At 44.4% G+C, this 23,159-nt stretch overlaps 1 protein-coding gene across 1 annotated transcript in view; it reads left to right on the top strand.

Annotated features, from left to right (window-relative positions):
• Positions 1–23,159, top strand: part of LOC308227697 (voltage-dependent N-type calcium channel subunit alpha-1B-like) — a gene marked incomplete at both ends in the record, with an annotated part of 292,188 nt that overhangs the window by 204,512 nt on the left and 64,517 nt on the right. Inside the window, 5 exons of the mRNA XM_080630487.1 lie at positions 12,613–13,434; positions 14,642–14,856; positions 17,568–17,688; positions 21,339–21,468; positions 23,039–23,098. Coding sequence (XP_080486613.1) covers positions 12,613–13,434; positions 14,642–14,856; positions 17,568–17,688; positions 21,339–21,468; positions 23,039–23,098 — 1,348 coding nt within the window. The remainder of the gene's footprint in view (positions 1–12,612; positions 13,435–14,641; positions 14,857–17,567; positions 17,689–21,338; positions 21,469–23,038; positions 23,099–23,159) is intronic.

Here is a 23,159-nt window from a genome sequence, read left to right as displayed (position 1 = left end):
TGGGGCGGGGGGAGTTGCTCTGTTTTTCCAGGACATTTTCCATCTCAGAGGTTCCGTATTTTCCTTCTGTCTTGGGTATACTGTGGTCTGTTTCCAAATCCCTGTTGGGTTGTCGGTAGCCAGCAGGACCCAGCAAGAAGCATGCCTGAACACCCAGCCCATAAAACATCATGTGCTGGGTGATGTGTAGACTAGGAGAGGTGCTCTTTTTCTCTTGCTGGCTTGTGATTTCTTCCCTTTCTTTCCCCTCCTGAAGTGTGTTGATGTGTGAGGTACTGTGATTCCTTCTGTTAGTTTACCTTTTTGCCCTTGCTGTCAGTGTAACGGTGACTCAGCTACACCTAAAGACACTCTTGTACTCTGTCCCTCATGGATGGTAAGTAGCACTGAGCAAAGCTCAAGTACTTGTGTCATTTTGATTGGGAAAGGAGGCTGGCTGTGCTTTGTGGCTTTACACCCTGCAGCTCCAGCAGAAATCCAGTCAAATCTGAAAAAACGCAGTTTCAAAAGAGCAGACTCCAGCAGTGGGCGCAGAGGAGTGAACCTGGAGTGCTGCAGGACTTGCATAATGTGGGCTGGCCAGGTTACAAGGATACTTGGCAAGACCCAGGCATGGCCTTCATCCTGCGCTGCACCAAATGAGGCAGGGATAGATACAAAGGTTCATTCAAGCCTCCTTTCAAGAGATGCTGAGATCCTGCTTTCAGCAATTCTAAGCCAAATTTCCACAGGTGTTGCACAGTGTTGGTGCTGACTTGCAGGTAAATTAGGGCAGCCCAATACATTCTCCTCCATCACGAGTTTCACCTCTGTTTTGCCCAAGTAATTTCTTACTTACTCTTGACACATTTATGCAGTCAAGGGTTTGTTCTCTGCAGGGTTTAGCTGATAACCTGGGGGCTCAGCATCCAGCCAGTAAAGGGGTCCCCAGCTGGAGCAACCTGGAAACAATAATTTTCTTGGCAAACAAGCAGGATATGCCAGCTCCACTTTGAGTCCTGCTCCCATTTCATTTGGCACTGTACAAGTGTAGAAATAGTAAAGTTTGGACAAAATACTTTACCTGACTGTTCAGCAGATCATTTGCTCCAAGTAAAACTTTTATGATGCCTTTCATAATTTCTCTTCTATTCATTCCAGATTTCTTGACTTTTGGATTGTTGTATTATAGCCTTTACCTGGGCCAACATTTCTGTTCAGTATAGTTCATGGATTTGAAGTAAATGCATATTTAAACCTACTTATATCCAGAAAACGTTAGATTTTAGATGAACCTTCTGGTTTGCTAGTATTGGTCGTGAACAGATTAAAACCCTCATGCAAGCAGCAGAAAAAGTGCTGCAAGGGAAAAGGCATATTCAGAAGGTGAAGGGATTCTATTTCCAGCCTTGGAGAGGATTCTCTGGATGATGTAGATTTATAAAGAATATTTCTTATAACAATGCAAAAATTAGCACCTCAAGCCAAGATCTATCAAGATATTTCAAATCCTGTTTTTCGGTAGATTCCCTGCCAAAGGAAGAATAAAGTCTTTTTCAGTGCAATCCAGTGATTTCCATATTTAGAACCCCCCCCACATACAAGGGTGTTTATACAAACGCTGGATGGAGGAGAATCTACAGAATTTCTTGTGAACTGAAACAGGCTCGTTTCAACCATTCTATTATTCTATATGTCAGGCCCAGCAGACCTATGGGGTTCAGGCACAGTGAGCTGCATTTGGACAGTCTGAGCTCAGGCACGTCCCCATGCCTGTTAGAGGAGAGAGGTAGGTGCCTCTGAAGAGTAAATCCAGGGCAGAGATTGAGGAGAAGCAGCCTGTCTCCAGCTGCTGGGGCTCAAGTGGATTTGGGCTCTCTGGATGTGCCCCAGGTTCCTCCCTCCAGCCCATGCTTTTCTCTGTGCTAAGGCTTCTTCCTCATGTCACAGAGCCAGAGTGGGAATTAGCATCCTGCTCCCACTTGGAAATAATGACTTGCAGCACAGCTGCAATAGCAACCACCACCTGTTTCTACAAGGACCTCTACCCTGAGGTCCTAAAGATGACTTCTACGGAGGACTTGGATTGTGTGAGTACAGCACATGGAGGCATAAAGTCCTAATATCATTGCGTGGCTTTTGGTTCACCTTTTAATTTTTTCCCCCTTTTGGTTCTGTTTTTGGTTCTTTGGTTGTTTCCCTGTTAACTAGAAGGTGGTGTGTCTGTGGCTTCCACACTTTCTGAAGCTTGCCTGGTTTCCTACCAAGATGCACGCTGCAGTCTGCATTCGATAGGACACAGCCTGTATGAGTCTCCTCCCGATGTCTTTTATGGTTTCTCTGCTCTTCTTTATTTTTATTTCTTTTTTCTTTTTGTTTTCTCACTTTTTGTTTTCTTTGTTTGTTTTGTTTTTGCATGTGCAGTTTTGTAAAGCACACTCGAGGTACTGTATCTCGCAGCTCGTCAGTCTCCAGCGTAAATTCACCGTGAGTTGCTCTCTGTTACAATATTCAGTACATGGATTTCTATCTCTATATTTATATCTCTCTTTCCCCTTCTCCTGATGCCTTCACTTCCCCCCGTGTTTTTCCCCAAAATCATTCCCATCATTGTGGAAAGCCTCCAGACCAACATACAGTGGAAGGACTGGAAGGTGTACGACATTGCCATATAATGCTTGTGATTTGATTGTGAGCAACTCCGTAGTGTTTTGAACATTGGCTGTGATTTTTCCTCCTTTCCTTCATTTTTCTCCCATCCCCTTAACTGTTTTCCTTTGTTTATTCCTTAACTATTTTCCCTCTTCTCCTGTCAGCCCTCATTTGATGGTTCGTCTTGTTCTCACTTGTATTTTTGTCCTCTGTGTTAATGATGTACTGGGCTGATGGCTTTGATGTTCCACCAGTGTTTGCACTTATGGTTCAATAGGAGAATGGGGGCCAACCATGAGTGTGCTCTTCAAATGCAAGCTTGAGAAGGATTATAAAAGAAACTTCTGGAAATGGGGTCCAAATGAGACCAAATTGGAAAACTTTCCGTAAGCATCTTTGGGAAACTTAGGAGAGCAGTGGGTATGCCTGTGCTCTCTGACCTTGAGCTGGAGCTTAAAGCTACAGATATGGTAAAAATGAGGCACCCAGTAAACTCCTATGTACCCGTGGTTGAGCGAACACAGTGATAGACCTTCCATTCACTCTTCCTAACAAACAAATCTTGCTGGCTTTGCTGTGAATCGTGGGTGTGCTTTGACATCGATGCAGGTTTGTAGAAAATACCATTGCTCCTGCTGACTAATACAACAGAACTCATCATCAGCTTCTCATCAACCCATCTCAGTGTCTTGGCTTTGGGTTATACCTTTACAGTTTGATGTTATCTTTCTTCTTTAATGCTTTTGAAGAGACAAGTAAGTGCAATTCAAACGTGTGGGTTTGTCTTACGTGCACCATAGCAGCTACCAAAGGCACAGTGAAGCAGATGTTGTTTTCCACCAGCTTTCTGGCATCTTCCTTCTTCCTTTTTCCCAGGGTGTTTTGAGGGTCCTTATCCACTGGTGGATCTTAGACATGTTTGTATTAAAAATACGTTGCTATGATGTGTGAGCTTTGCTTCTTGTGATCAAGACTGAACTTTTTCAACTGACAAAAGTAGGTGTGACTTGTCTGTGCTAAGGTCTGAGATGTCACAGGGTTGGGACAGTGAAAATTTAGGGGAATAAAGTAGACCAAGGCAGCTTTTGGCTCATTTCTTGCAGTGCATTTATTGGCTGCAGAGTGTCTTCACAGGCAGAAAGGTGCAGAGAGAGGTTTATTGCCGTTTGGTTCCCTCTGACCTTGCCTTACCCCTGGCAGGAGGAAGACGATGGTTAAAGGTGGTGATGGAGGAGAGGTGCTGAGCTGCCTCCTCCCCAACACTGAAATTCACTCCAGCAGAAGTTGCTCTAAACTGGTTGGAGGCAATGTTTGCCCAATAAGAATTGTTAGAAATTACAATTGCCTTGTAAGAATGAAGAATCTGGCTCCTTTTCCAAACTTCCATAGACAGAGCTGCCTTTTAAGAAGGTGAAATCAAGCCACAGGTACTAAAATCCCCTTGGAAGGAGAATTTGCCTGCATCTGGAGGCATTTGCCATTGAGGTCTGTTGCTAACTCCCCACCAGCAATAGAGACAGTATAATAGAGGCTTTTTTTTTGCTGATATGACTCACATCTGGTCGCTGAACGGAATTAATTTTTACTGCAAAAGGCTGTAACTGAGGATTCTTCTCCTCTTTAACATTTCTATGCACCGTCTGGGCAGTAATTTGTAATTTCCTATGCAAACCAGAGCTGGTTTTGACAGATGAGCTGAGCGTGCATTCTCTTCTCTGTGGGTATCTAAAAAGCATTTCTCCAGCAATACCTCCTGTTTTGATTAAATAAATTACTGTACCCCATTACAATGTGCAATTATAAAAGTACCAGCCATCACAGAGCAGCAGTAGAAGCTCCCTGCAGTGTAAAGACATCTGAAATTCTTGTTTACTCAGTATAAATGTAAGGGTTAGAAATGTGGGGGTTTATTTTCAATCCAAATAGATAAACTGGAACAACTCCTCTTAGGGCCATGCAGGTGCTCTGGACTCCCATTCCCTGGGTGAATATTTGCATAGGTTCAGGATGCCTTTATACCACTTTGTTTCTACCCACTGGGAGTGCTATTGCTGTAATTATACTGAATAGATAAATGGTGTGATTTTGGGGCACAGATGGAAGTTGAACAGTTTTGCTGATCGAAAAGAACTTGTAAAAGGTGCAAAAATATCCCCGTTCCTTTTTCTCCCTTGGTTTGCTCAAACAGCAGAAAATACTTTGGGCCTTGAATATCAATAAGAACCAGGATCTGCAAAGCCATGGTCATTTGTTTTGAAAGAACAAAGCTCACTCAGAAATCTTTTGAGATACAAAGGGTTGGGTTTTATTGCCCTATCCTTTGCTTATTAAAAATATTAATAATTGTGCATTGCTAAGAAACTAAAGACAAAATATCAGAGCTAGTTTCTTTAAATAATCAAGGTGAAGTAATTTTCTTGTGCTAATTCCAGCCTTTCGAGCTATAAGATCTATGATACAAGCAGTGCAAGCAGTACAAAATGCATGTTTAATTCACTGAGGAGAGGTAGTTAAATACAGATCTGCTCTATTTCTTCAAGAAGACCAACATTTATCTAAGATACATACTGCAATTGGTGACTAATTCATATGTACATAGGGGATGACACACAGCTAAGTGAATAATTATGTTCTATTTTTCCAGTAGTGGGTATTTAGGAGTTCTAGGATGTTGAATTTTCATATAAATCCTTACATTGCAATTGCTGATGAAATCAAAGTGGTGCAGTAACTTGAGGTTTTCTTTGCATTGCTATTGGTTATTATTTCTAATGGGGTCCAGAGGTGTCAGTCATTGCTTGGACATGAAACTTGACATGTTCTTCAGGCATTTTCTAGATTGATAAATAAAGCAAACCCCAGTGTTTCACAAGCTGAGGATTTTTATTTCCAGAAGTGCTCAACACCAGCACTGGCCACAGATTATCTTTCTTGACAGAACGAAACTTGGTTTTCTTTGAGCAGCTCTTTCTTTCCCACCCAGACCATCACAGCACATCTCTGCTGCATCCACCCAGCTGTAGGCAACCTGATAGCGGACTGAGGGAAATGAGAAAGCTTCAATATCTTCTACCAGAATGAATGTGTCATTCACCCTCCAAGAACCCAAACTGTTCTTGATCTCTATCGGTTGCTTCTCTATATTCACTGTCTGGGCTTGTCTGCTTCATTTCCATCCTCATCATGCACAAAAGGGGGTTGTGACTTCATTCCCTGATGTGTTTAGTCCTAGGTTTTCATAAAAGTCTGGAGTTCACAATGGGATCATTACAGAATGGTTGTGGTCCCTACAGAGTCTGGTCTGGGCCATTGCAGCTTATTTCACAGGCTGAGAAAGTTGGGGCTGTTCAGGCTGCAAAAGAGACCTCAGAGCAGATTCCAGTATCTGAAGGGGGCTACAAGGATGCTGGAGAGGGACTCTTCATCAGGAGCTGTAGGGACAGGACAAGGGGTATGGCTTTAAATTGACAGAGGGGAAACTGAGATGAGCTCTTAGGCAGAAGCTCTTCCCTGTGAGGGTGCTGAGGCGCTGGCACAGGGTGCCCAGAGAAGCTGTGGCTGCCCCATCCCTGGCAGTGTTCAAGGCCAGGTTGGACACAGGGGCTTGGAGCAAGCTGCTCTAGTGGAAGGTGTCCCTGCCCGTGGCAGGGGTTGGAGCTGGAGGAGCTTTAAGGTCCCTTCCAACAAAACCATTCCACAATATGATTCTATAATTTGTCAGAATGTCTTCTGGAGAGCATGGATTGAACACTTCAGAGACAAAACACAAAGTAAATGTAATTTGACTAGATATTAGGAGAATATCTGGTTCCACCACACCTTGGTGTGCTTTTTGTTAAATTGGGCCATAGTTATGTGGTTTTTAATTTTCATATTTTTTTTTACTTGTAACTCTCTCTGTTAAAGAGCCTGTTATTTACTGCTGAGGATGCAATTATTTGATCACAATTCATAGCTGCAATATCAAGGAAGTCGTGAGGTTTGAAAAGGGATCTTGTGAGTAAGGATAGCAATGTAGTTTGAGTTAGATTGGATAATTTCTGGCATTTTCTCAAGATAAGAATATGCATAAAACCATCTGGGGTTAGTATGTGATGTCCTATTATGAAAAACAATTAGGAAATTGTTCTTATTAGAGGCATAGAGAACAGCATGCAGGATGGTGAGTTATGGTTGAGTGAAATTACTCTGTTATGAAAAAACTGAAGCTGAAAGCAGTAAAACTTCTGCTACAGTAACATAGCACCAGGAAGCTTTGGCTTGGATAGCTTCACATGACTTCAGAGCTGTATAAAAACTAGTGGCTCAGCTTTCTTCAAACTCTAAGCAGTGACATATAGTGATTTCTGCTGCTCTTTGGAGATGGTAGCCATGGACACCTCATGAAAGTGGTAGCAAAGTGCTAGGTCTTTCCCGAGCTGTGTTATGATGCACACCTTGGAAACCTTCTGGCTCTGCGTTGGCCAAAGACCCCAGCCAAAGGGCTTGCAGTGTATCATGAGTGACATGCTCTTAGCGGCTCCTGAAGGACCTTCAGCAGTGCTCAGCTGTGTCCCACTGTGGCATCTCAGCTTCTTTCTCCTGCTGAGACATGTGCTCAGCATGTCCTGCATCTGCAGTTCTCCAAATTGCCTGAAAGAGCAGGCAGAGGAAGTGGAAAATTCAATCTGAGGATGATAATACTAAAGAAAATATCAAAATGTTGCATTTTGATGTGTGTTACATGGCTCTAAGATGAAAGAGGGTAGATTTAGGTTGGATATAACTAAGCTCTTCCCTGTGAGGGTGCTGAGGCGCTGGCCCAGGGTGCCCAGAGAAGCTGTGGCTGCCCCATCCCTGGCAGTGTTCAAGGCCAGGTTGGACACAGGGGCTTGGAGCAAGCTGCTCTAGTGGAAGGGGTCCCTGCCCGTGGCAGGGGTTGGAGCTGAATGAGCTTTAAGGTCCCTTCCAGCACAAACCAGGCTGGGATTCTGTAATTTAGTGAAGTTTCTCAATCAAAGAAGTTGTTATCTCTTTGAAAGGCATTTCAGTTTCTGAACTTAAGGGTGTGATACACAGCCAGCATTGTATTAGGCTTAGACCATGTTCAAAATCTAGAGTTTCTAGCTAATAGACATTAAGAGAAATATTATGCAAGAAAATGTTTTGGTTTTTTTGTTTGTTTTTTTTTTTTTTTCTGAGAAACTTCAGTATAAAAAATTCTGATATATATAGAACCAAATTTAAGGATAATATTGGAGAAGACTGAGCAGTGGTTTTTGCAGCAGCTCTCGGTGGCATTTCTGATGCACACCATTGCACCAGCTTGGTGGGACGGCACAGTACGTGTCCCAGGAGAGCTCAGTTGGGACTTGGAGCTCATAAAGAAGAGAAGGTGCCAAAGCATCCAAGCGGGTCAACTCCTGGGGTCAGTGGCAAAGCAAATTTAAACACTAGTGATGAGTTCACCTGAAAAAAACCTGTGTTATCAAACCAGAGATAAACCATTCTGCTTTGTGCATGCCTGCCCCGAAATAAATGCTACCTTGTATTTTCCAAGTGGAAAATTGAAACTTGGAGAGAGCTTCCCCCAGTTTATGAACAGAAAATATGATTTTAGAGGAAAGGTTTTTTTGCATTGCATTTTTTGTTGAAACTGTATTTTAGCAAGAAACTCCCTTTCATCTGTAATCAGAAAATATTCTTTCATGCCCACAATCTAAAATGTAGGTATTTTTAACATCAAATTATGATGTTCAGAGTCAGCTTTCATTATTTACTAAAGCAAAATTTGAAGGATTGCATTTATGTAGCTGATTAAACCAGTAGTTCTGGGAAGCAAAGTGCCATTAACTGAAGCAGCGCTTTAAAAGGTTATGATAACAACATCTTTACTCATTAAGGAATGCCCTAAGATTAGAATATGACTAAAAATACGCTTTCCTTTTTTAAACAATCTACACAGTGACTGGTTACGTTTTTTTAAGACCAACATTAGTCACTGATTCATTAATATGAATTCTATTTGATTCTACATGAATTGTATGGTTTTATTTATAGCCACAGGCAGGAGCTATTTGACTACTGGCTTCTTAATCCAAGCAGAAGCAGTGGAGCTACTCAGAGAAGCACATTAGCAGTAATATCTACTACAGCATTTCAAGCTTACAGGAACTGAAAACTGAGTATATGGCCAGTAGCCTTCAAAGAGTTCCAAATATTCAGTAGACAGAAAACAGGGATAGAAAGTAAATATAATGTGAATTAGCATTCATCTTTCTACTGTGTCTGTAGATCAGAAGTGATTATTGCCATTTTCTGACTAGATCCAGAAGGATTTTAAGATGCAAGCAGTGAATAGGATTTCAGATAAGGAGTTGGCTTCATAATTAGATAGTTTTCTCTTCTGGAAAAAATACTTGTTATCACAGAGGCTCATTTTTTCTCACTTTGTGGATAAGCTATGCTGCAGCTTATCATGCTTGTACTGGAGACAGTTTGTGTCTGCTCCAGTTCATGCAGGGTCAATAATTATGTGGGCCTAACACTAGAGGAAGCAGAGGAAATGATTTTGCCCTGTCTGTTTTTCCATCTCTTCCGAAATACTTTGTGTTGTGTGCATAGACACCATATCCTCACAGATAGGCAGTTGTAATGAAACCAGGTTTTGTTTCAAAGTGACATCCTGTTGGGCCATAAATAACTTCAAAAGCTCTTCTCTGCAAAGAGCTACAGCAGAGCAACAAGAGAGGAGAAGCTGTCACGTATGGCCATGCCTAGTTGTGGTGAGAACGTGTAGAAAGCAAGAGTCAGATTAGGTTGGACAAGGAGATAGCACATTCCTTCCATTTGCTGCTGCTTTGGCTCCCAAAACCCTGAAACACTGTCCCCAGAGGGACCAACCTGCCCCATTGCTTTACTTCCATCTCCTGCAGCAGACTTTATGTGCAATGTCATTTGCTCCTGATGATCTTGACTGGTTTGAATAGGATGAGCTTGCAGGCAGGCTGCACATTCTCCTGATAGTGTTTTTACTGTGCTTCAGATATTTTCTGATTTACTTCTTTTTTCGGTGTCTTTTCACATAGAAAGCAGAAAGGATGAAGGCATTACTTCTGAACTTCCTGCTCTTCAGCTTGTCAGTAGCCAAAGCAGTGGGTGGCTATGTGTTGTAGTCTTTTGGCAGTCACCTCTGCTATTTGTGTCAATGTTAAGGATGCACCTCATTTCTAGATGCTGAGAAATTCGAGTCTATGATGTCAGTGTCTGTTTTAAGGAAGGGATTTTGGCAAAATAGGTTTTGCTAATAGGAGCATTACTTGATTGCTTCAGTTTCTCAGTGGTGTATGTACCTGTCAGCACCTTTCAGTTCGCTATGAGCGAGGTAGAGTGGAAGCTTTAGCACCTCAGATATAATTTAAAGGCTGTTTTATGTTCTTGGCACAACTGAAACACAACTAAAACCCATCCTGAAATGATACATCTTGTGTCAGAGCTAGCAGCTTCTGAGTGTCTCCTCCGCACTGCGATGAGTACCAGCCTTGCATCCTCAACCTTCCTCCTCACCACATCCAGGCCAATTTAGGAGATTTTCTTTTATACCTTGGCTTTGATGGGCTCAGTGCAGGCACTTATGGAGGGACTGCATCCGGGAAAGTTGTCTGGTGGGTTATTGTGTGTTTTACTTTGGACTCTCTGCAGAGAGGCTGGGACTTTGCATCCCACCCCTGCGTGGTGACCCTCCCATGGAAATAGAGCACAGGGAATGGGGAGCAGGAGGTTGTGCTGTTCTCTTGGTTTGCAGATCAACTGAAGGCTTCAGTCAGAAGGGCAGTTTCTCAGCTCTATCTTGTTATTCCTAGGTATTGATTCAGTGTTAACAGCTCACTCTGGCTGTTCAAAGCACAAACCAGAAGCCAGGCCCCACCCTAAGGACTTTCTTTATGAAGTGAGAAATATCCTCTAAGAGCAAAATGCATCTGGTGGCTTGTACCAAGGCAACACTTGGGCATGCACATACCTGTCCCTAAGCTGTCTTGTTTCCCTGAGCCTGTATGCTAAAGAGGTTAATTTTTCAGCCCAGTTTGTTTAAACAATGCTTGATCTGGAGCAGTGCAGAGCAAGGCACCCACCCATCTTGAAGGATGTACAGGGCATTCCAGGGTGCCTGTCTAAGGCAGCTTCAACTCTCTGTGCCCATCTGTGCTGACCATGAAGGGCTGCAAATACAGCTCCTCATGGGTAATGCTTGCACGGGGCAGCAGGTCTGGGCAGTCAGAGGCTTTTCATGTTTGCTCATTAGTTCCTTCTAAACCCAAGTAAATCTGCTGCTGAATGATAACATGATATTCTTTCATAATGTAGAACCAAAAAGAAATGGCAGGTTATTGCCTGCTATGATGAGGCTGCTCAGTTTTGTGTCAGGGGTCACCAGGACAGCTTGGGCAGTGCTCTTCCCTAATGATGGGCTTGTTCTCCCTTTGATGTGTGATACTCAGTGTGTGGGGCTCTAAGCTATGTCCTCAGTACCTTCTGGTATAATTTACATTTAGAACTGTGATTTTTGACACCAGTTCTTATGCTGTGGTGTAAATGGGGCACTCAGCTGCTGGTAAATTAGTCCAGAATGTGCCTCTTGAGAATGGGGAATGTAGATTTGTGGGTTTGGCGGTTAGCTCTGTGATTTCCGGTTTAAATCAGATGCCTTCACGCCTGCCTGGGTGCCCTTCCTGTCTGCACAGAGCGGTTACGTAGGTTTTTGCCTCTTTAGCAGAGCCAGGCAGCAGCACCTTTGGTAAAGAAGTGATCCCCCAGCAGAGCTCTGAGATGTGAAGCCTTTCTGACAGCTCCCACTGGGCTACATGAGTGCTGCTTCCCCCAGGGTCTGTGCACAGTGACAGACCCTGACAGTCCAAATCAGCACATACACGCACAGGAGCTGCTTTCTCCTATTGTCAGGGGAGCCCACAAAGTGCGTCAGGAAAATGCATCTGCCTCCCCTGTGGGGTGTGTGTTAAGTGCTGGAGTCCCACGCGGCCCCTCCGGCTGCAGAGCTCAGACTCATGTGTGACAAAGGGAGACAACAGAGCAGGCTGGTGGAAGGAGAATGATTTTCCTGTCTTTGTTAGAGGAAGTTTCATTAAGGAAGAAAATGGTTTCTGGAACTCCATCCAGCTAAATGCACAACTCCACCCTGGAAGCCAACGGGTTTACTTTGGGTTTATGCAAAAGCAGAATTTGACTTGCAGTCTTTAGGAGGAAAGCAAAACAGCCTTCCCTGCCTGTGTCATCTTAGGGAGGTGACCTACTTGCATGTGGTGGTCAGAAACCAAGAGCCGTGTTGAGGAATTAAAGCATTAAGGCAATGCCAATAGAGATACCTTCAGCATAACAGGTGATAGACGTAAAAAAGAGCTAGTCTCTCCATGGGATAAAGGTGCTCTCATCATATCCGCACCTATGTGCGACTCTCCCCGTCTCTGGGATCTTTTCGCAATACACAGAACAGCTCAGGCTTTGATGCTCAGGGACAGATTTCATTGCTCCTTGCTCTTCTTGCCAATCTAATTTCTCTTCTTCACTGCTGATTTGCTCATCCAGATGTTTCCAGGTGGGGACAGAGGTGCTGTTAATTGTGGGAAGCCTTGTAGGCTGTTTCAAAGCGCTGGCTGTGCTCTATGACGTGTGCAGAGACTTTAACCCTCTAGGCTGTACCTGATGCTTCCAAAGGGGATGGCCTTGTTTTAGAAGCCAAGATAACTCCTTTCCAGAGGGCTGGTTCCATAATGCCTAACGCGTGTGGGGGCAAACTAACACTGATGATCCTGCTGGCTTTCCCTGCTCATGTTCTCCGCCAGCCATTTTCTCTCCATTCCTATAATTTCTTTGGCTCAACCCTCTAATTCCCCGTCTCAGCTGAAAAATTCCTCTTGTATTTTTGGTTCTTTTTAGGGAATCAGTTCAAACCTGGATACTAACTTTCCACCTTCCTCCCCTCCTCAGCAAGCAGCAGAACTCCTCCAAATCCAAGTCTGTTTGGGAGCAGAGGACCAGCCAGATCCGGATGCACAATTTCCGAGCCAGCTGCGAGGCGCTGTACAATGAGCTGGATCCAGAGGAGCGGGTGCGTTATGCCACCACCCTTCACATCAGGCCGGACATGAAGACTCATTTGGATCGACCACTGGTGGTAGAGCCGAGGAGCGAAGGGAGGAACAACATCAGCAAGCTGAGTCCTGTGGATGCGCAGGAGGTGGAGCAGACTAAAGTCAGCTCCGGTGATGGGGCAGAAGCTCCACGGAAGCACCATCGGCATCGGGATAGGGACAAACTGGGAGAGCAAGAGAAAGGTGATGTGACCAAGGAAGAGAATGGGGAACCTGGTGTCAACAATAAGGAGGAGCGGCACAGGCAGCACCGGAGCCGCAGCAAGGAGGTGGAAGGGGGAAGTAAGGAAGGGAAAAGTGATCGGAACAGGGGTCAGGAAGGGGGAAAGAGGCACCATCGCCGGGGTTCAGTGGATGAAGGTGGTGAGAAGGAGCACCGCAGGCACCGGCCTCACCGGCACTCTGCTGATCGGCAAGGCAAGGAAGGCAATGGGACAATCAACGGGGCCAGGAGCGAGCGGCGCTCCCGACACCGGGGAGGGTCGAGGTCTGGGAACCGGGAAGGGGAGCCCGGGTCCAAGGGTGAGAACGGAGAAGAGCCTCACAGACGGCACCGGTTCAGGAACAGGGCGCTGTCAACCTACGATTCGGTGGAGAAGGAGAACGGGGAGAAGGATGGGGAGGCTGGCGAGAAGGAGCACCGGAATCATCAGCCCAAGTAAGTGAGTGCTGCACGGTTGGACTCATCCCTGGGACAGCTCAGGGGCCACGAGACCACAGACACGATTCAGGGTATTACTTATTTCCCTTCCCACGGTGTTACATGCAGTTCTCGCACCCACACCAGCTACCACCACAACCTGCAGATCTGCTTTGCTTCAATCAGTAATGCCAGAGGCTCCCAAAGGTGTTTTCGGTCCATGATGGACCATAGAATAGCTCAGGTTTATGTAAAGGAATATCTTTGATGTAAATACCATCAGACCCTCTAGGACACATAACACGGAGCAGAGAATTTCAAGGAAGTTTCTGTAGGACAGATATTTAAAATCGCATCCAGTCTTGCTTATAGTCCTTTGCTTCTCTTTTTACTATTTTATGATGAGCTTGTCAGCTGCATCACCAATTGTTACAGCACATGGCTTCTTTCATTAAGAACACCGATGTACCCCATTTGGTTTAATTCTTATGTAAGTCAAGTGAGAAAAATTGTACTCGTGAAGCATTTAAAGTAGTTAATAAAGAAAGATAGATTGCCTTTTCAGCTTTATTAGTCTGGTGGAAAAGAAATTTCACTGGGATCCTTTAGAATAGTGTTCATGTCACCGTGGAGAGCTGTGAGTGGCACTGAGATAATAATTTCCCTGTCTATATCATCCTCCTTTCAGATGGATTTCAAAACACTTTGCATGCTGTTTAGTTTGATCATGTGCACAAGCTCACTTTCCTCCTCACTGAAATAGAGCTACTGCTGCAGAGGAATGCAGAAGTTGTTCAGCTGCATAAAGCAACGTTACAGAGGGGTTTAGGACTGGGAAAGAGAGTCACCATATTTAAAATAAGGTCTCAGGAGAACATTAAGCAGCAGAATGTCAGAATTCATTCAGAAGCCAGCTGATGCTGAAAAGCTAATGTCATTGTTACATGCAAGTGCTGTCTGGTGCTTCCTTATGAACCTCGGTTCTGAGTCTCATTAAACTGAATAAAGTGATGCTCAGTGGCATGGTTCCTCTTAATGTTGGCTCAGAGGAGCAGGTCACATCCTGTGCTATCACTAGGTTGTCCTGCAGCCTGTGACTTTCCTGCAGAGGGCTTCCATGGAGAAAATAGTCTATACAACCTAGCAAGAGGTACAGCACCAGGGCACGTAAGTTTTCTGGTTCCTTCGTGGGCCATATCCAATAAAACCTGCTTTTCTACCTTAGGGAGAACAAGTGTGAGATTGAGGCTAGTGGAAGTGTGAGTGTCCCTGTGCACACCCTTCCCAGCACCTACCTGCAGAAGGTGCCAGAGCAGCCAGAAGATGCTGACAACCAGAAGAACGTGACACGGATGATTCAGCCACCACTGGACAAAACCACCACTGTGAACATCCCTGTCACCATCACTGCCCCGCCGGGGGAAACCACTGTCATACCAAGTGAGTGCCTTTGTCCCCCTGCTTTTTGCTAAGAAGTTGCCAGGTGTCCTGGTTTAGCAGTAGCAGTCATTTTTTCTACTGGTGCAGTGCTGTGTTTTGACTTTCGACCTGGGAATAATACTGATAAAGCCGATGTTTTCAGTTGTGGGTCAGAATGTTTACCCTGACCAAGAACTTTGTGAGTCTCATGCTCTGCCAGGGAGGAGGAGAAGCCAGGAGGAAGCAGGGACAGGACACCTGACCCAAACTAGCCAAAGAGGTATTCCATACCACAGCACGTCATGCCCAGGAGGTAGAACTGAGAGTTCCCGGAAGGGCTGGATCATGGCAGGGTGAGGGCGAGGTACCGGTTGGTGAGCGGTTGTATTCTCTTTCTTGTTATTTCCTTTATCATTATTACTATTAGTGGTAGCAGTAGTGATTTGTGTTATACCTTAGTTATTAAACTGTTCTTATCTCAACCCGTGGGAGTTGCATTCTTTTGATTCTCCTCCCCGTCCCTCCAGGAGCGGAGGGAAGAAAGGTGGGGGGGGAAAAGTGGACTTCGTGGTTCTGATTTATGGCCTGGGCTTAAACCACGACACCAGGAAAGAGGTGACTTTCCAAGGAGCTATCAGCACACGATGGGTGATGGGGATCTCCTGGCCATCCTTGCAATAGGTGCATAGGAGAAGTTGCTGATACAGGCTCTACAATTCATGCAGCCTGCAGGAACCCAAAAGGGGTTCCTGGAAGCCCCCAAAAGGGGTTCCTGGGTCACCTGGTGGTTCTGGAAAAGACCACATCAGGTTCCCTGGAGGTGGCTCACCCAGAGCACATCCATGTATCTTTACATAAGAGAAGGAGCAAGAAAGACAATAGAACATAGTAACTGAGAGCTGTGCAGCAAAACAAGCAACTTCTGCAGCAGACTTTGTGAGCACATGGGCAAGTCCTCTGCTTTATTGCCTTCCTCTGCTGCCATGCCGCAAGCTCTGACTCCAGCAATGCTGTTTTATGGTTCCTCTGGTGCCCCAGAGGCCTGGTGGGCCACAGATCCCTCAGACAAGTGCATGGAAAGCAGTGGCATTGCATTCAAGCCCACAGACCAAATTCACACTTCTTGGTGTATTGGCCGAGCCCACTGCGGAGCAGCAGGTCTTTTGTGGCAGCACAGCTACACAGCATCCATTGGGTGACCCTGCTGCTTTGGGTTCCTGCAGGCTGAGCAATTTTAGAGCTTCTTGCAGTCCTCTGTGTCTCAGCAGAGCCATCCTCATCTGTCCTTCTCCAGAGCTCCGTGCATTGGGTCTATCAGTGTGGATCTACCCTGTTTTACAGAGGATCCAAGACCACTGTGCCTATGATCTGCACTACAAACACCCGGCCACCAGCTCATTCTGACCAGGTTGTGGCTCATCCCTGGCAGTGTAGAACCAGCCTGGGAACTCTTGAGACCTTGGGGTGCCATGGAGGATTGCAGTGTGAGATCCAAGAGGTCCACATTAGATTTCAGGCTGTCAGGACACTGCTTTCCAAGAGGCACAGCCAAAAGCTGGTGGCTTCTCTATGTGCTTTCTAACAGTGTTGTTAGCCACACAAGACTGGTCTCCCCCCACTCCCCCATCCTAATTTCTTCTTTTTCTTAAGTGATAATTTTACTATATTACAATACTGAGTGTCTGTCAATCATGATTTATCAGCCTCTCTCCTTCTTGGCCATTTCCTTGGTATCTGGTTTCAGATGCAATAAGGAGTTTATTGAACATGTCACTCACACACAATGAAGTGTTGTTTTGTTGCAAAATAAAACAAAAAGTAATAAAACCCTGCACGTAACACATTATAAGTGGGTGGAGGCTTTTGGATTCCAAGTCCTGTGAATGAATAGACAAGTCAATATCTGTCTAACAAGAGAATTTGCAGCATAAAATGTTTTCCAGTTCATACATTTAAAATTACGCAAATTATCCTATAAACCCGCAGCAAGTAAACTTATGATGGAAATTGAAGAATGCATTTTTAACCTTTGGGAGTGAGATTCAGATCTAACATCTAGAAGAGGTTCATGTAATGAAAAACCTGACGCGAGATGGAGCTTGACACATTTATACATGGGGAGCTGTGCCAAAACTGGGGTGCACTATGCAGGCGCAGGGCTAAGGTTTCCAAGAAACCCCTTCCAAGTCTCTTCCTAATGCTGAGAAGTTCAGCATTTAACCCCAAAATTATTGAAGCTGATCTAAGAATTTGCTCTTCTGCACATTCAAAAGCCAATATGCTTATGAATGCTGATCTATGGGAGAAGATATGGGATTATGGTGTTAGTTAAACTCACTGTCTTTTTTCTTTCCAAGGATCCCTAGCTGCTTCTCTCTCCCTAATAATTTATGATATTTGGAATGGGATTTCCACCCCCAGTTTGGCAGCTCTTGTAGAAATAAGTATAAGGTTTCTTTGTTTGTCAGCACTGGGCATCTTCATTTCCTGGCCATTTCTGATCTATTGCTCATCAGTGCAGCAGTTAAGAAGGATAATTGCAGTGTATATCATAGCGTAGTAAATAGCGGTGATAATAATCAAATGATTGTTCATCGCATTTAATCAACGTCTTCAAAGGCTGTTTGCTTTCCCAGCTGCACTGTTTGCATATCCAGCTGTTGCAGGCAGCCTGCTGTGTGAAGATACGTTTTTAACTCTCTGGTTTCTGTTTCCTTAAATTCATATTTCAGTGAACAACGTTGAATTTGAAAGTAAAACAGAGGAGAAGAAAGACGTCGATGACTTGACAAAAAATGGGCCTAAACCAATCTTGCCTTATAGTTCCATGTTTATCCTAAGTCCTACAAATCCGTAAGTACTCTGACTCTGTAATACAACTTATGGGTTATGGGTACTTCAGGTATGGGCATTCAGAGCAATAACATCAGCTTGATCCTCATCTCTGCCAGTCAAACACGTTGGGAAATGACATAAAAGCTTATGGAGGTTGCAGACCAGTTGCTGTCTTTCAGCTGGGATTTTCTGGGGAAATAAATTTGTAGGACAAGGAAAAGATGCTGCTTTAGGCAGACGCTTCCTAACTGCCTTGCTGACGGTAGGATGGGCTGTTATTTGCTCAGTTGTATCACTATAAAAGGTGGAAGCATCGACTATCACTTGGAGAAACATTACCAGGAGACGCAGGTTGGGGGCCTTTTTTGATGTCAGCAGATTCCTGCAGGTTCCTCAGCTGAAATCTGTGCTTTTACTGTACTAGGACCCTCACATCTCTGAAAACCTTCAGCTTCCGGGAAAACATGAATGTTTTTCATTTGCCAAGGCTGAGAGTACCGCTCATGGGATCTGTTGGGATTACAGCATTTCTTCCGCTTCAGGCATTTGTACCTCATGGGGAGCTTTGTACTCAAAGCCTGTAAATACAGAGTATGTCACTCCGAAGGCTGCAGGACTAGACAAGAGCAGCAGGAGTTGTAATAGTTGTAGCATGAAGGCCTGTGAGTCATTTTAAGCAGTAACTTGGGGCAATGGCAGGCTTTGAAACTTCTGCCAACCCAGAGATCTGCTAGTAGCAGACATGATTGTCTTTCTCCGCCTCAAGTAGACTTGCTGCAGATCCTTGATGTTGGTGTCTCAGGTTGTACTTTGCATGCTCAGGCGCCTAAAGGGAACTCAGGCCCTTCCTTTAGCACCTTGGTTCAAGAGAACAATGAGTGCTCCTTCACCTCCTGCTCTTCAGGACTGTGACATCCCGACTGCCTGTGCAGCTGGTGGAACCGAACAGGCTGCTCTAGGTACTCATCTTTGACATCTGAAATGCTTCTCTGCTGGAATCTACAGTCCAGCACCCCTGGACAGTGGGCAGGCTGAATACTTTCTTTAGAAACAAGTGCCAGCTACATAGTTCAGGCTACAGCCCTCCAAGATGATACAGCTGTGAGCACAGGAGGAATTCAGTGGGAGAAATTAGAGGCTATCTCTCAATGCCAGGTGTTAGAGAGGGAGAATGACCCCAAACTACTGCTAATCCAATCCTGTTTCCAAAGGAAATTAATTAAAGACTCAGTACGTGTCCTTTCAGTCTCAAATCCACAAGAAACACTCATGTTTTCCCTTTGACTTCTCCAGGTAGACCTTGGGATACTTGCGGTAGCATTGTACTGTTTCCAGTAAAGCAACATATCCATGGAATTCCTGTAAAAGGCAGCCAAGGGGAAGGCAGAGCATTAGATTAGGTGCGCTCATAATATAATTATACTTACTGGGTCAAATTTGAATTATGGAGCTTGGCCCTTGTCTCGTTGGATAAGGAAACTGTATTTCCCTAATACTTGGTAGCACAAGTCTTTCTGTTGTGGAGTGACCACCAAAAATGAGCATTAGCTGTAAAATGTCGGCTGAAGGCAGCATTGTGGAGTGGAAAGCTTGGTAATCCCAAGCCCATAAGGGTCTGAGCTGAGGAGTGGACGGAGAAGCAGCAAGAGCAGAGAAGCTGTGGCTGCCCCATCCCTGGCAGTGCTCAAGGCCAGGTTGGACACAGGCGCTTGGAGCAAGCTGCTCTAGTGGAAGGTGTCCCTGCCCGGGGCAGGGGTTGGAGCTGGAGGAGCTTTAAGGTCCCTTTCAACACAAACCAGGCTGGGATTTCCATGAAGACTTTAGTTTCATTACTTGCTTGTTTTCTCCCACCTGCCCCTTCAGTTATGACCTTCTGAATCTCACAGTCCAGGAGCTGGTATGCTATTTCAGTCACCTTGCAGTTTTCTCCAGTTTTCTCCCCAAAACCTGCACTGCAATATAGTTCCCTGTCTTGCAGTGAAAACACAAAGTTCGCTGGGAGAGACGTATTACACGGGACCATGGAGAAAAAACAAGACAAAGACCAAGCTTCAGGAATATCAGCAGCTTGGTTTTCTTCCTCTGGGCAAGATGCAGATACAGCTGGATTCTCTTAGGTGTTTTAGTTGGTGTTAACTTCTCAAGAGAGAAGTTAGCTTTCTGCTTTCTGGAGCATGCAGGTTTCCACCACAGCTACTGCTATCCCCCATCCCTTCCAAGCCCTGCTTGGTATGCGTGACTTGGGTGCTGCCAGTGGGCAAAACTGTTGTGAGAAGCATAAATGCAGTGTGCTACTTTTCAAGTGCCATGGCCATGCATGTAGAATGATTTCTCAAGCACCACTGGCACTTTACAAATGCTCCTGCATCTCACTGCTGGTTATGAACAATGAAAATCTAAAAATAGGGACTTGTAATTCCTTCGATGAATTGAGTTTGATGCACGAATTACAGTTACAAATGTTATTGAAAATGTTGGCTTTCATGTCTATGGGTTTGTGGAGCATGTAGATGATAATCTTCTCCTGTCAGATTGATGGCCAGAATTCAGGGATCCACAAAAGCACTTTTCTTCATCTAGTTTTGTATCTAATCTGTTTCCTTGGTATTCGTAACTCTTTTTCCTTCTGAATCCATTAGCAATTCAGAGAAAAAGACTGCATCAGTAAATGTGAAAAATTAGTTCTAACTGTTCAGATATTTGCTTGGAGAAAATGTGATGTAGGAACTGAATTACGTTCTCTGATAACAAGGTTGCTGGTGAGTTGTACCTGTAATTTCATTCTTGGTCAGAACGTTCAGTCCTTTATTCAGCTGGCAAATACGTTGCTGAGTTCTCTGTGCTGCTAAGTGTTGGTGAGTAGTGGTCAGAAAGAGTTATTAGCTGAAGTCTGTGAGGAGTTTTGCATTTCTTGGAAATTGAAGCATTTGTCATTTTTCTTGGACACAATTTGTTTTGGGGAAAAGTATTAGGTTAAAGCAATCGAATATATTACCGTAAAGTATTTATGCAGCTTATAAGGCATATTTATCTTAGAATAAAGTGCAGGCAGAGGTAATTGGCAAGAGAGTGATTGGTAGAAGTAATACTCATAGCCACAAAGCCAGTTTCAGCTAAGAGTCCCAAAGTGTGTAATGTATATCTCAATTTTAAAGGGATTTATTGGTATTAAAAGGATTTCAAACCTAGTTTTGAACTCACAGGACTTTAGCCTGTGAGTTCAAAGTGAAAAGGAGTGGGGATATATGAACATAATTTGTAGAACTGAGTCTGAACGCTTGAAAGCTCTCAATGCTCTTATGATGATAGATAGACAGATAGAAATTAGATAAATGTCGTTGCTTTGCAGAGTGGGCATAGAGCAGTGCAGCGATGTTAAATGTCTTACTTGAAATCTCACCACAGATCAGCTGCAAATTGAAGTTTAAAGCCATTGATCCTATTTTCTCTTTTCTTACCATTATTGTAATAGGAATTGAAACTGGATGAGCTTTAAGGTACCTTCCAACCCAAACCATGCTGTGATTTCTATGAAGACTTTTTAGCTTCATTATGTTGATATTAGGTGATATTCCTGATGAATGTTGTCCTTCTGCCAGCCTTTCATAGCACTGCACTTGACTTCCAGGACCTGCAATAGTCTTCCTATGTACTTCTGTCATTTGCAGGATTCGGCGCCTTTTCCACTACATCGTCAACCTGCGCTATTTCGAGATGGTCATCCTCATAGTTATAGCCCTCAGCAGCATTGCCCTGGCTGCAGAAGACCCTGTTCAAGCCGAGTCACCAAGGAATGATGTGAGTACCAAGCAACATGGCCAGAATAAAGTTGTTCCGCTTCTTCCAGCAGTTGTGCGCAGGGCATGTCCATTCCCATCCCTAAAGGGTAACATGGAGCACTGGCAAGTGCAGAACTGGAGCTCTGCATACTCAAATTAGCTTGCTTCACTATCAAAATGCTCACAATTCCCACCCTTTTCTACTGCTTCAACCAAATGAGAACTTGGTAATCACTGGTTTTGTGGCTGATGTGACTTACAGGGAAGATGCCTGCAAAGCTTACACACCATTCAGCAATGGGAAAGGCTCCTAGTCACAAGCCGGGGCTGACACTGTCCTACTATCCCCTTCTCCTGCCAGAGCGGAGCCCGAGGAAGTAAAGCTAGATACGGCTTTTTATCTTGGTGGAGCATGGCAGCAGTATCTTAGAATTAGTAGCAAATCTACTTGTCTATGGATATCAAACCAAACTTGGCGTTTTCATAAATGGGTGCTGTTACAAGCAAAAGTAGAATCATAGAATCATAGCATAGTTAGGGTTGAAAAGGACCTTAAGATCATCTAGTTCCAACCCCCCCTGCCATGGGCAGGGAAGTAGGAGTATGCCACCTTGAACATGAGAGCTTCCTGCCCAGGGGCGTTCATAAGGCAGACAGCTGGGTGTTTGTCTTTCAAGCACATTCACAGAGCTAGTTACAGTTGCATGGACAACTGACAGTCTACAGAACTGAAGATGATAGAAATTGCAAGATGCAGTTGACTGATTTGAGGCTCTTCAGTGTAGATAGTTGCAGTATCATGTGATGTTTATATTGACCTATTATCCATTCACTATGTATAATGATATGAATCTGACTGCGAATAGGTGCATCCCATCCATATGAAATTTAGGAGATGTCTGGGTGTTTGAAAGGACTGGTATAGCGTTTACCAGGATATGTGCTGAGAAGCCTGTGTTCATCCACCCCTGCAACAGATTAAGGAACTGAATTGTTCAAAGCACAGGCTGGCAGACCAGGTCAGAGCAGGAATTGCCGGGTCTGGCCTCCTGCTTCTGTATCTGGTCAGTCTTAGCTTTTTTCAGAGGAGGATCCACAAATTCCTTTATCAATAATGAGCTGAGGTAGCTACGGGCAGTCTCTGTCCCTCATCCTTAATAACTGGGGAATGAGTTTTGCAAAAAGATTTTAGCACTCTCTTACTCTCCCAAGGTCTTTAATAGCACTATCATAAGCTACAGCAGAAGGGAAAACCAGGCTGCTACACAGATGCTGGTGAATAAGCTGTTTTAGAAAGGATATTGAAATATTTCTATTTGAAATATCCAGTTTTGACTTATTAAAGCTGCCATATGTGCAGGTGAACTGAAGCAACCCATGGGCATGCACACTGCAGTCTGGCAAGGACTGGAAAACATGTTGCTGTTTAAATCAGCTGATGCAAGTTTGTGCCTAAACTGTTTGAAAGCCTCCCATGAGATATTTACCTACTAAAGCAAATAGACTGTTGCTAGAACAGACTCTTTGCTCATGTGCAGCTTATTTCGGTGTGTAGTTTCCTCTAATATGAGTTTCTTTTTCCCATTTAGGCTCTGAAATACTTGGATTATATATTTACGGGTGTTTTTACCTTTGAGATGGTGATCAAGGTAAGAAGGTTTCCAAGCAGAAAGGTTCACCTCCCCTTTCAGATTTACACATGTGCTTCTG

This window comes from Psittacula echo (assembly GCF_963264785.1).
Source record: "Psittacula echo genome assembly, chromosome: 16".
In the NCBI taxonomy this organism is placed as follows: Eukaryota; Metazoa; Chordata; class Aves; order Psittaciformes; family Psittacidae; genus Psittacula; species Psittacula echo.
The sequence above is the reverse complement of the archived record's forward strand: the minus strand, read 5'-3'. Positions and strand labels throughout refer to the sequence as shown.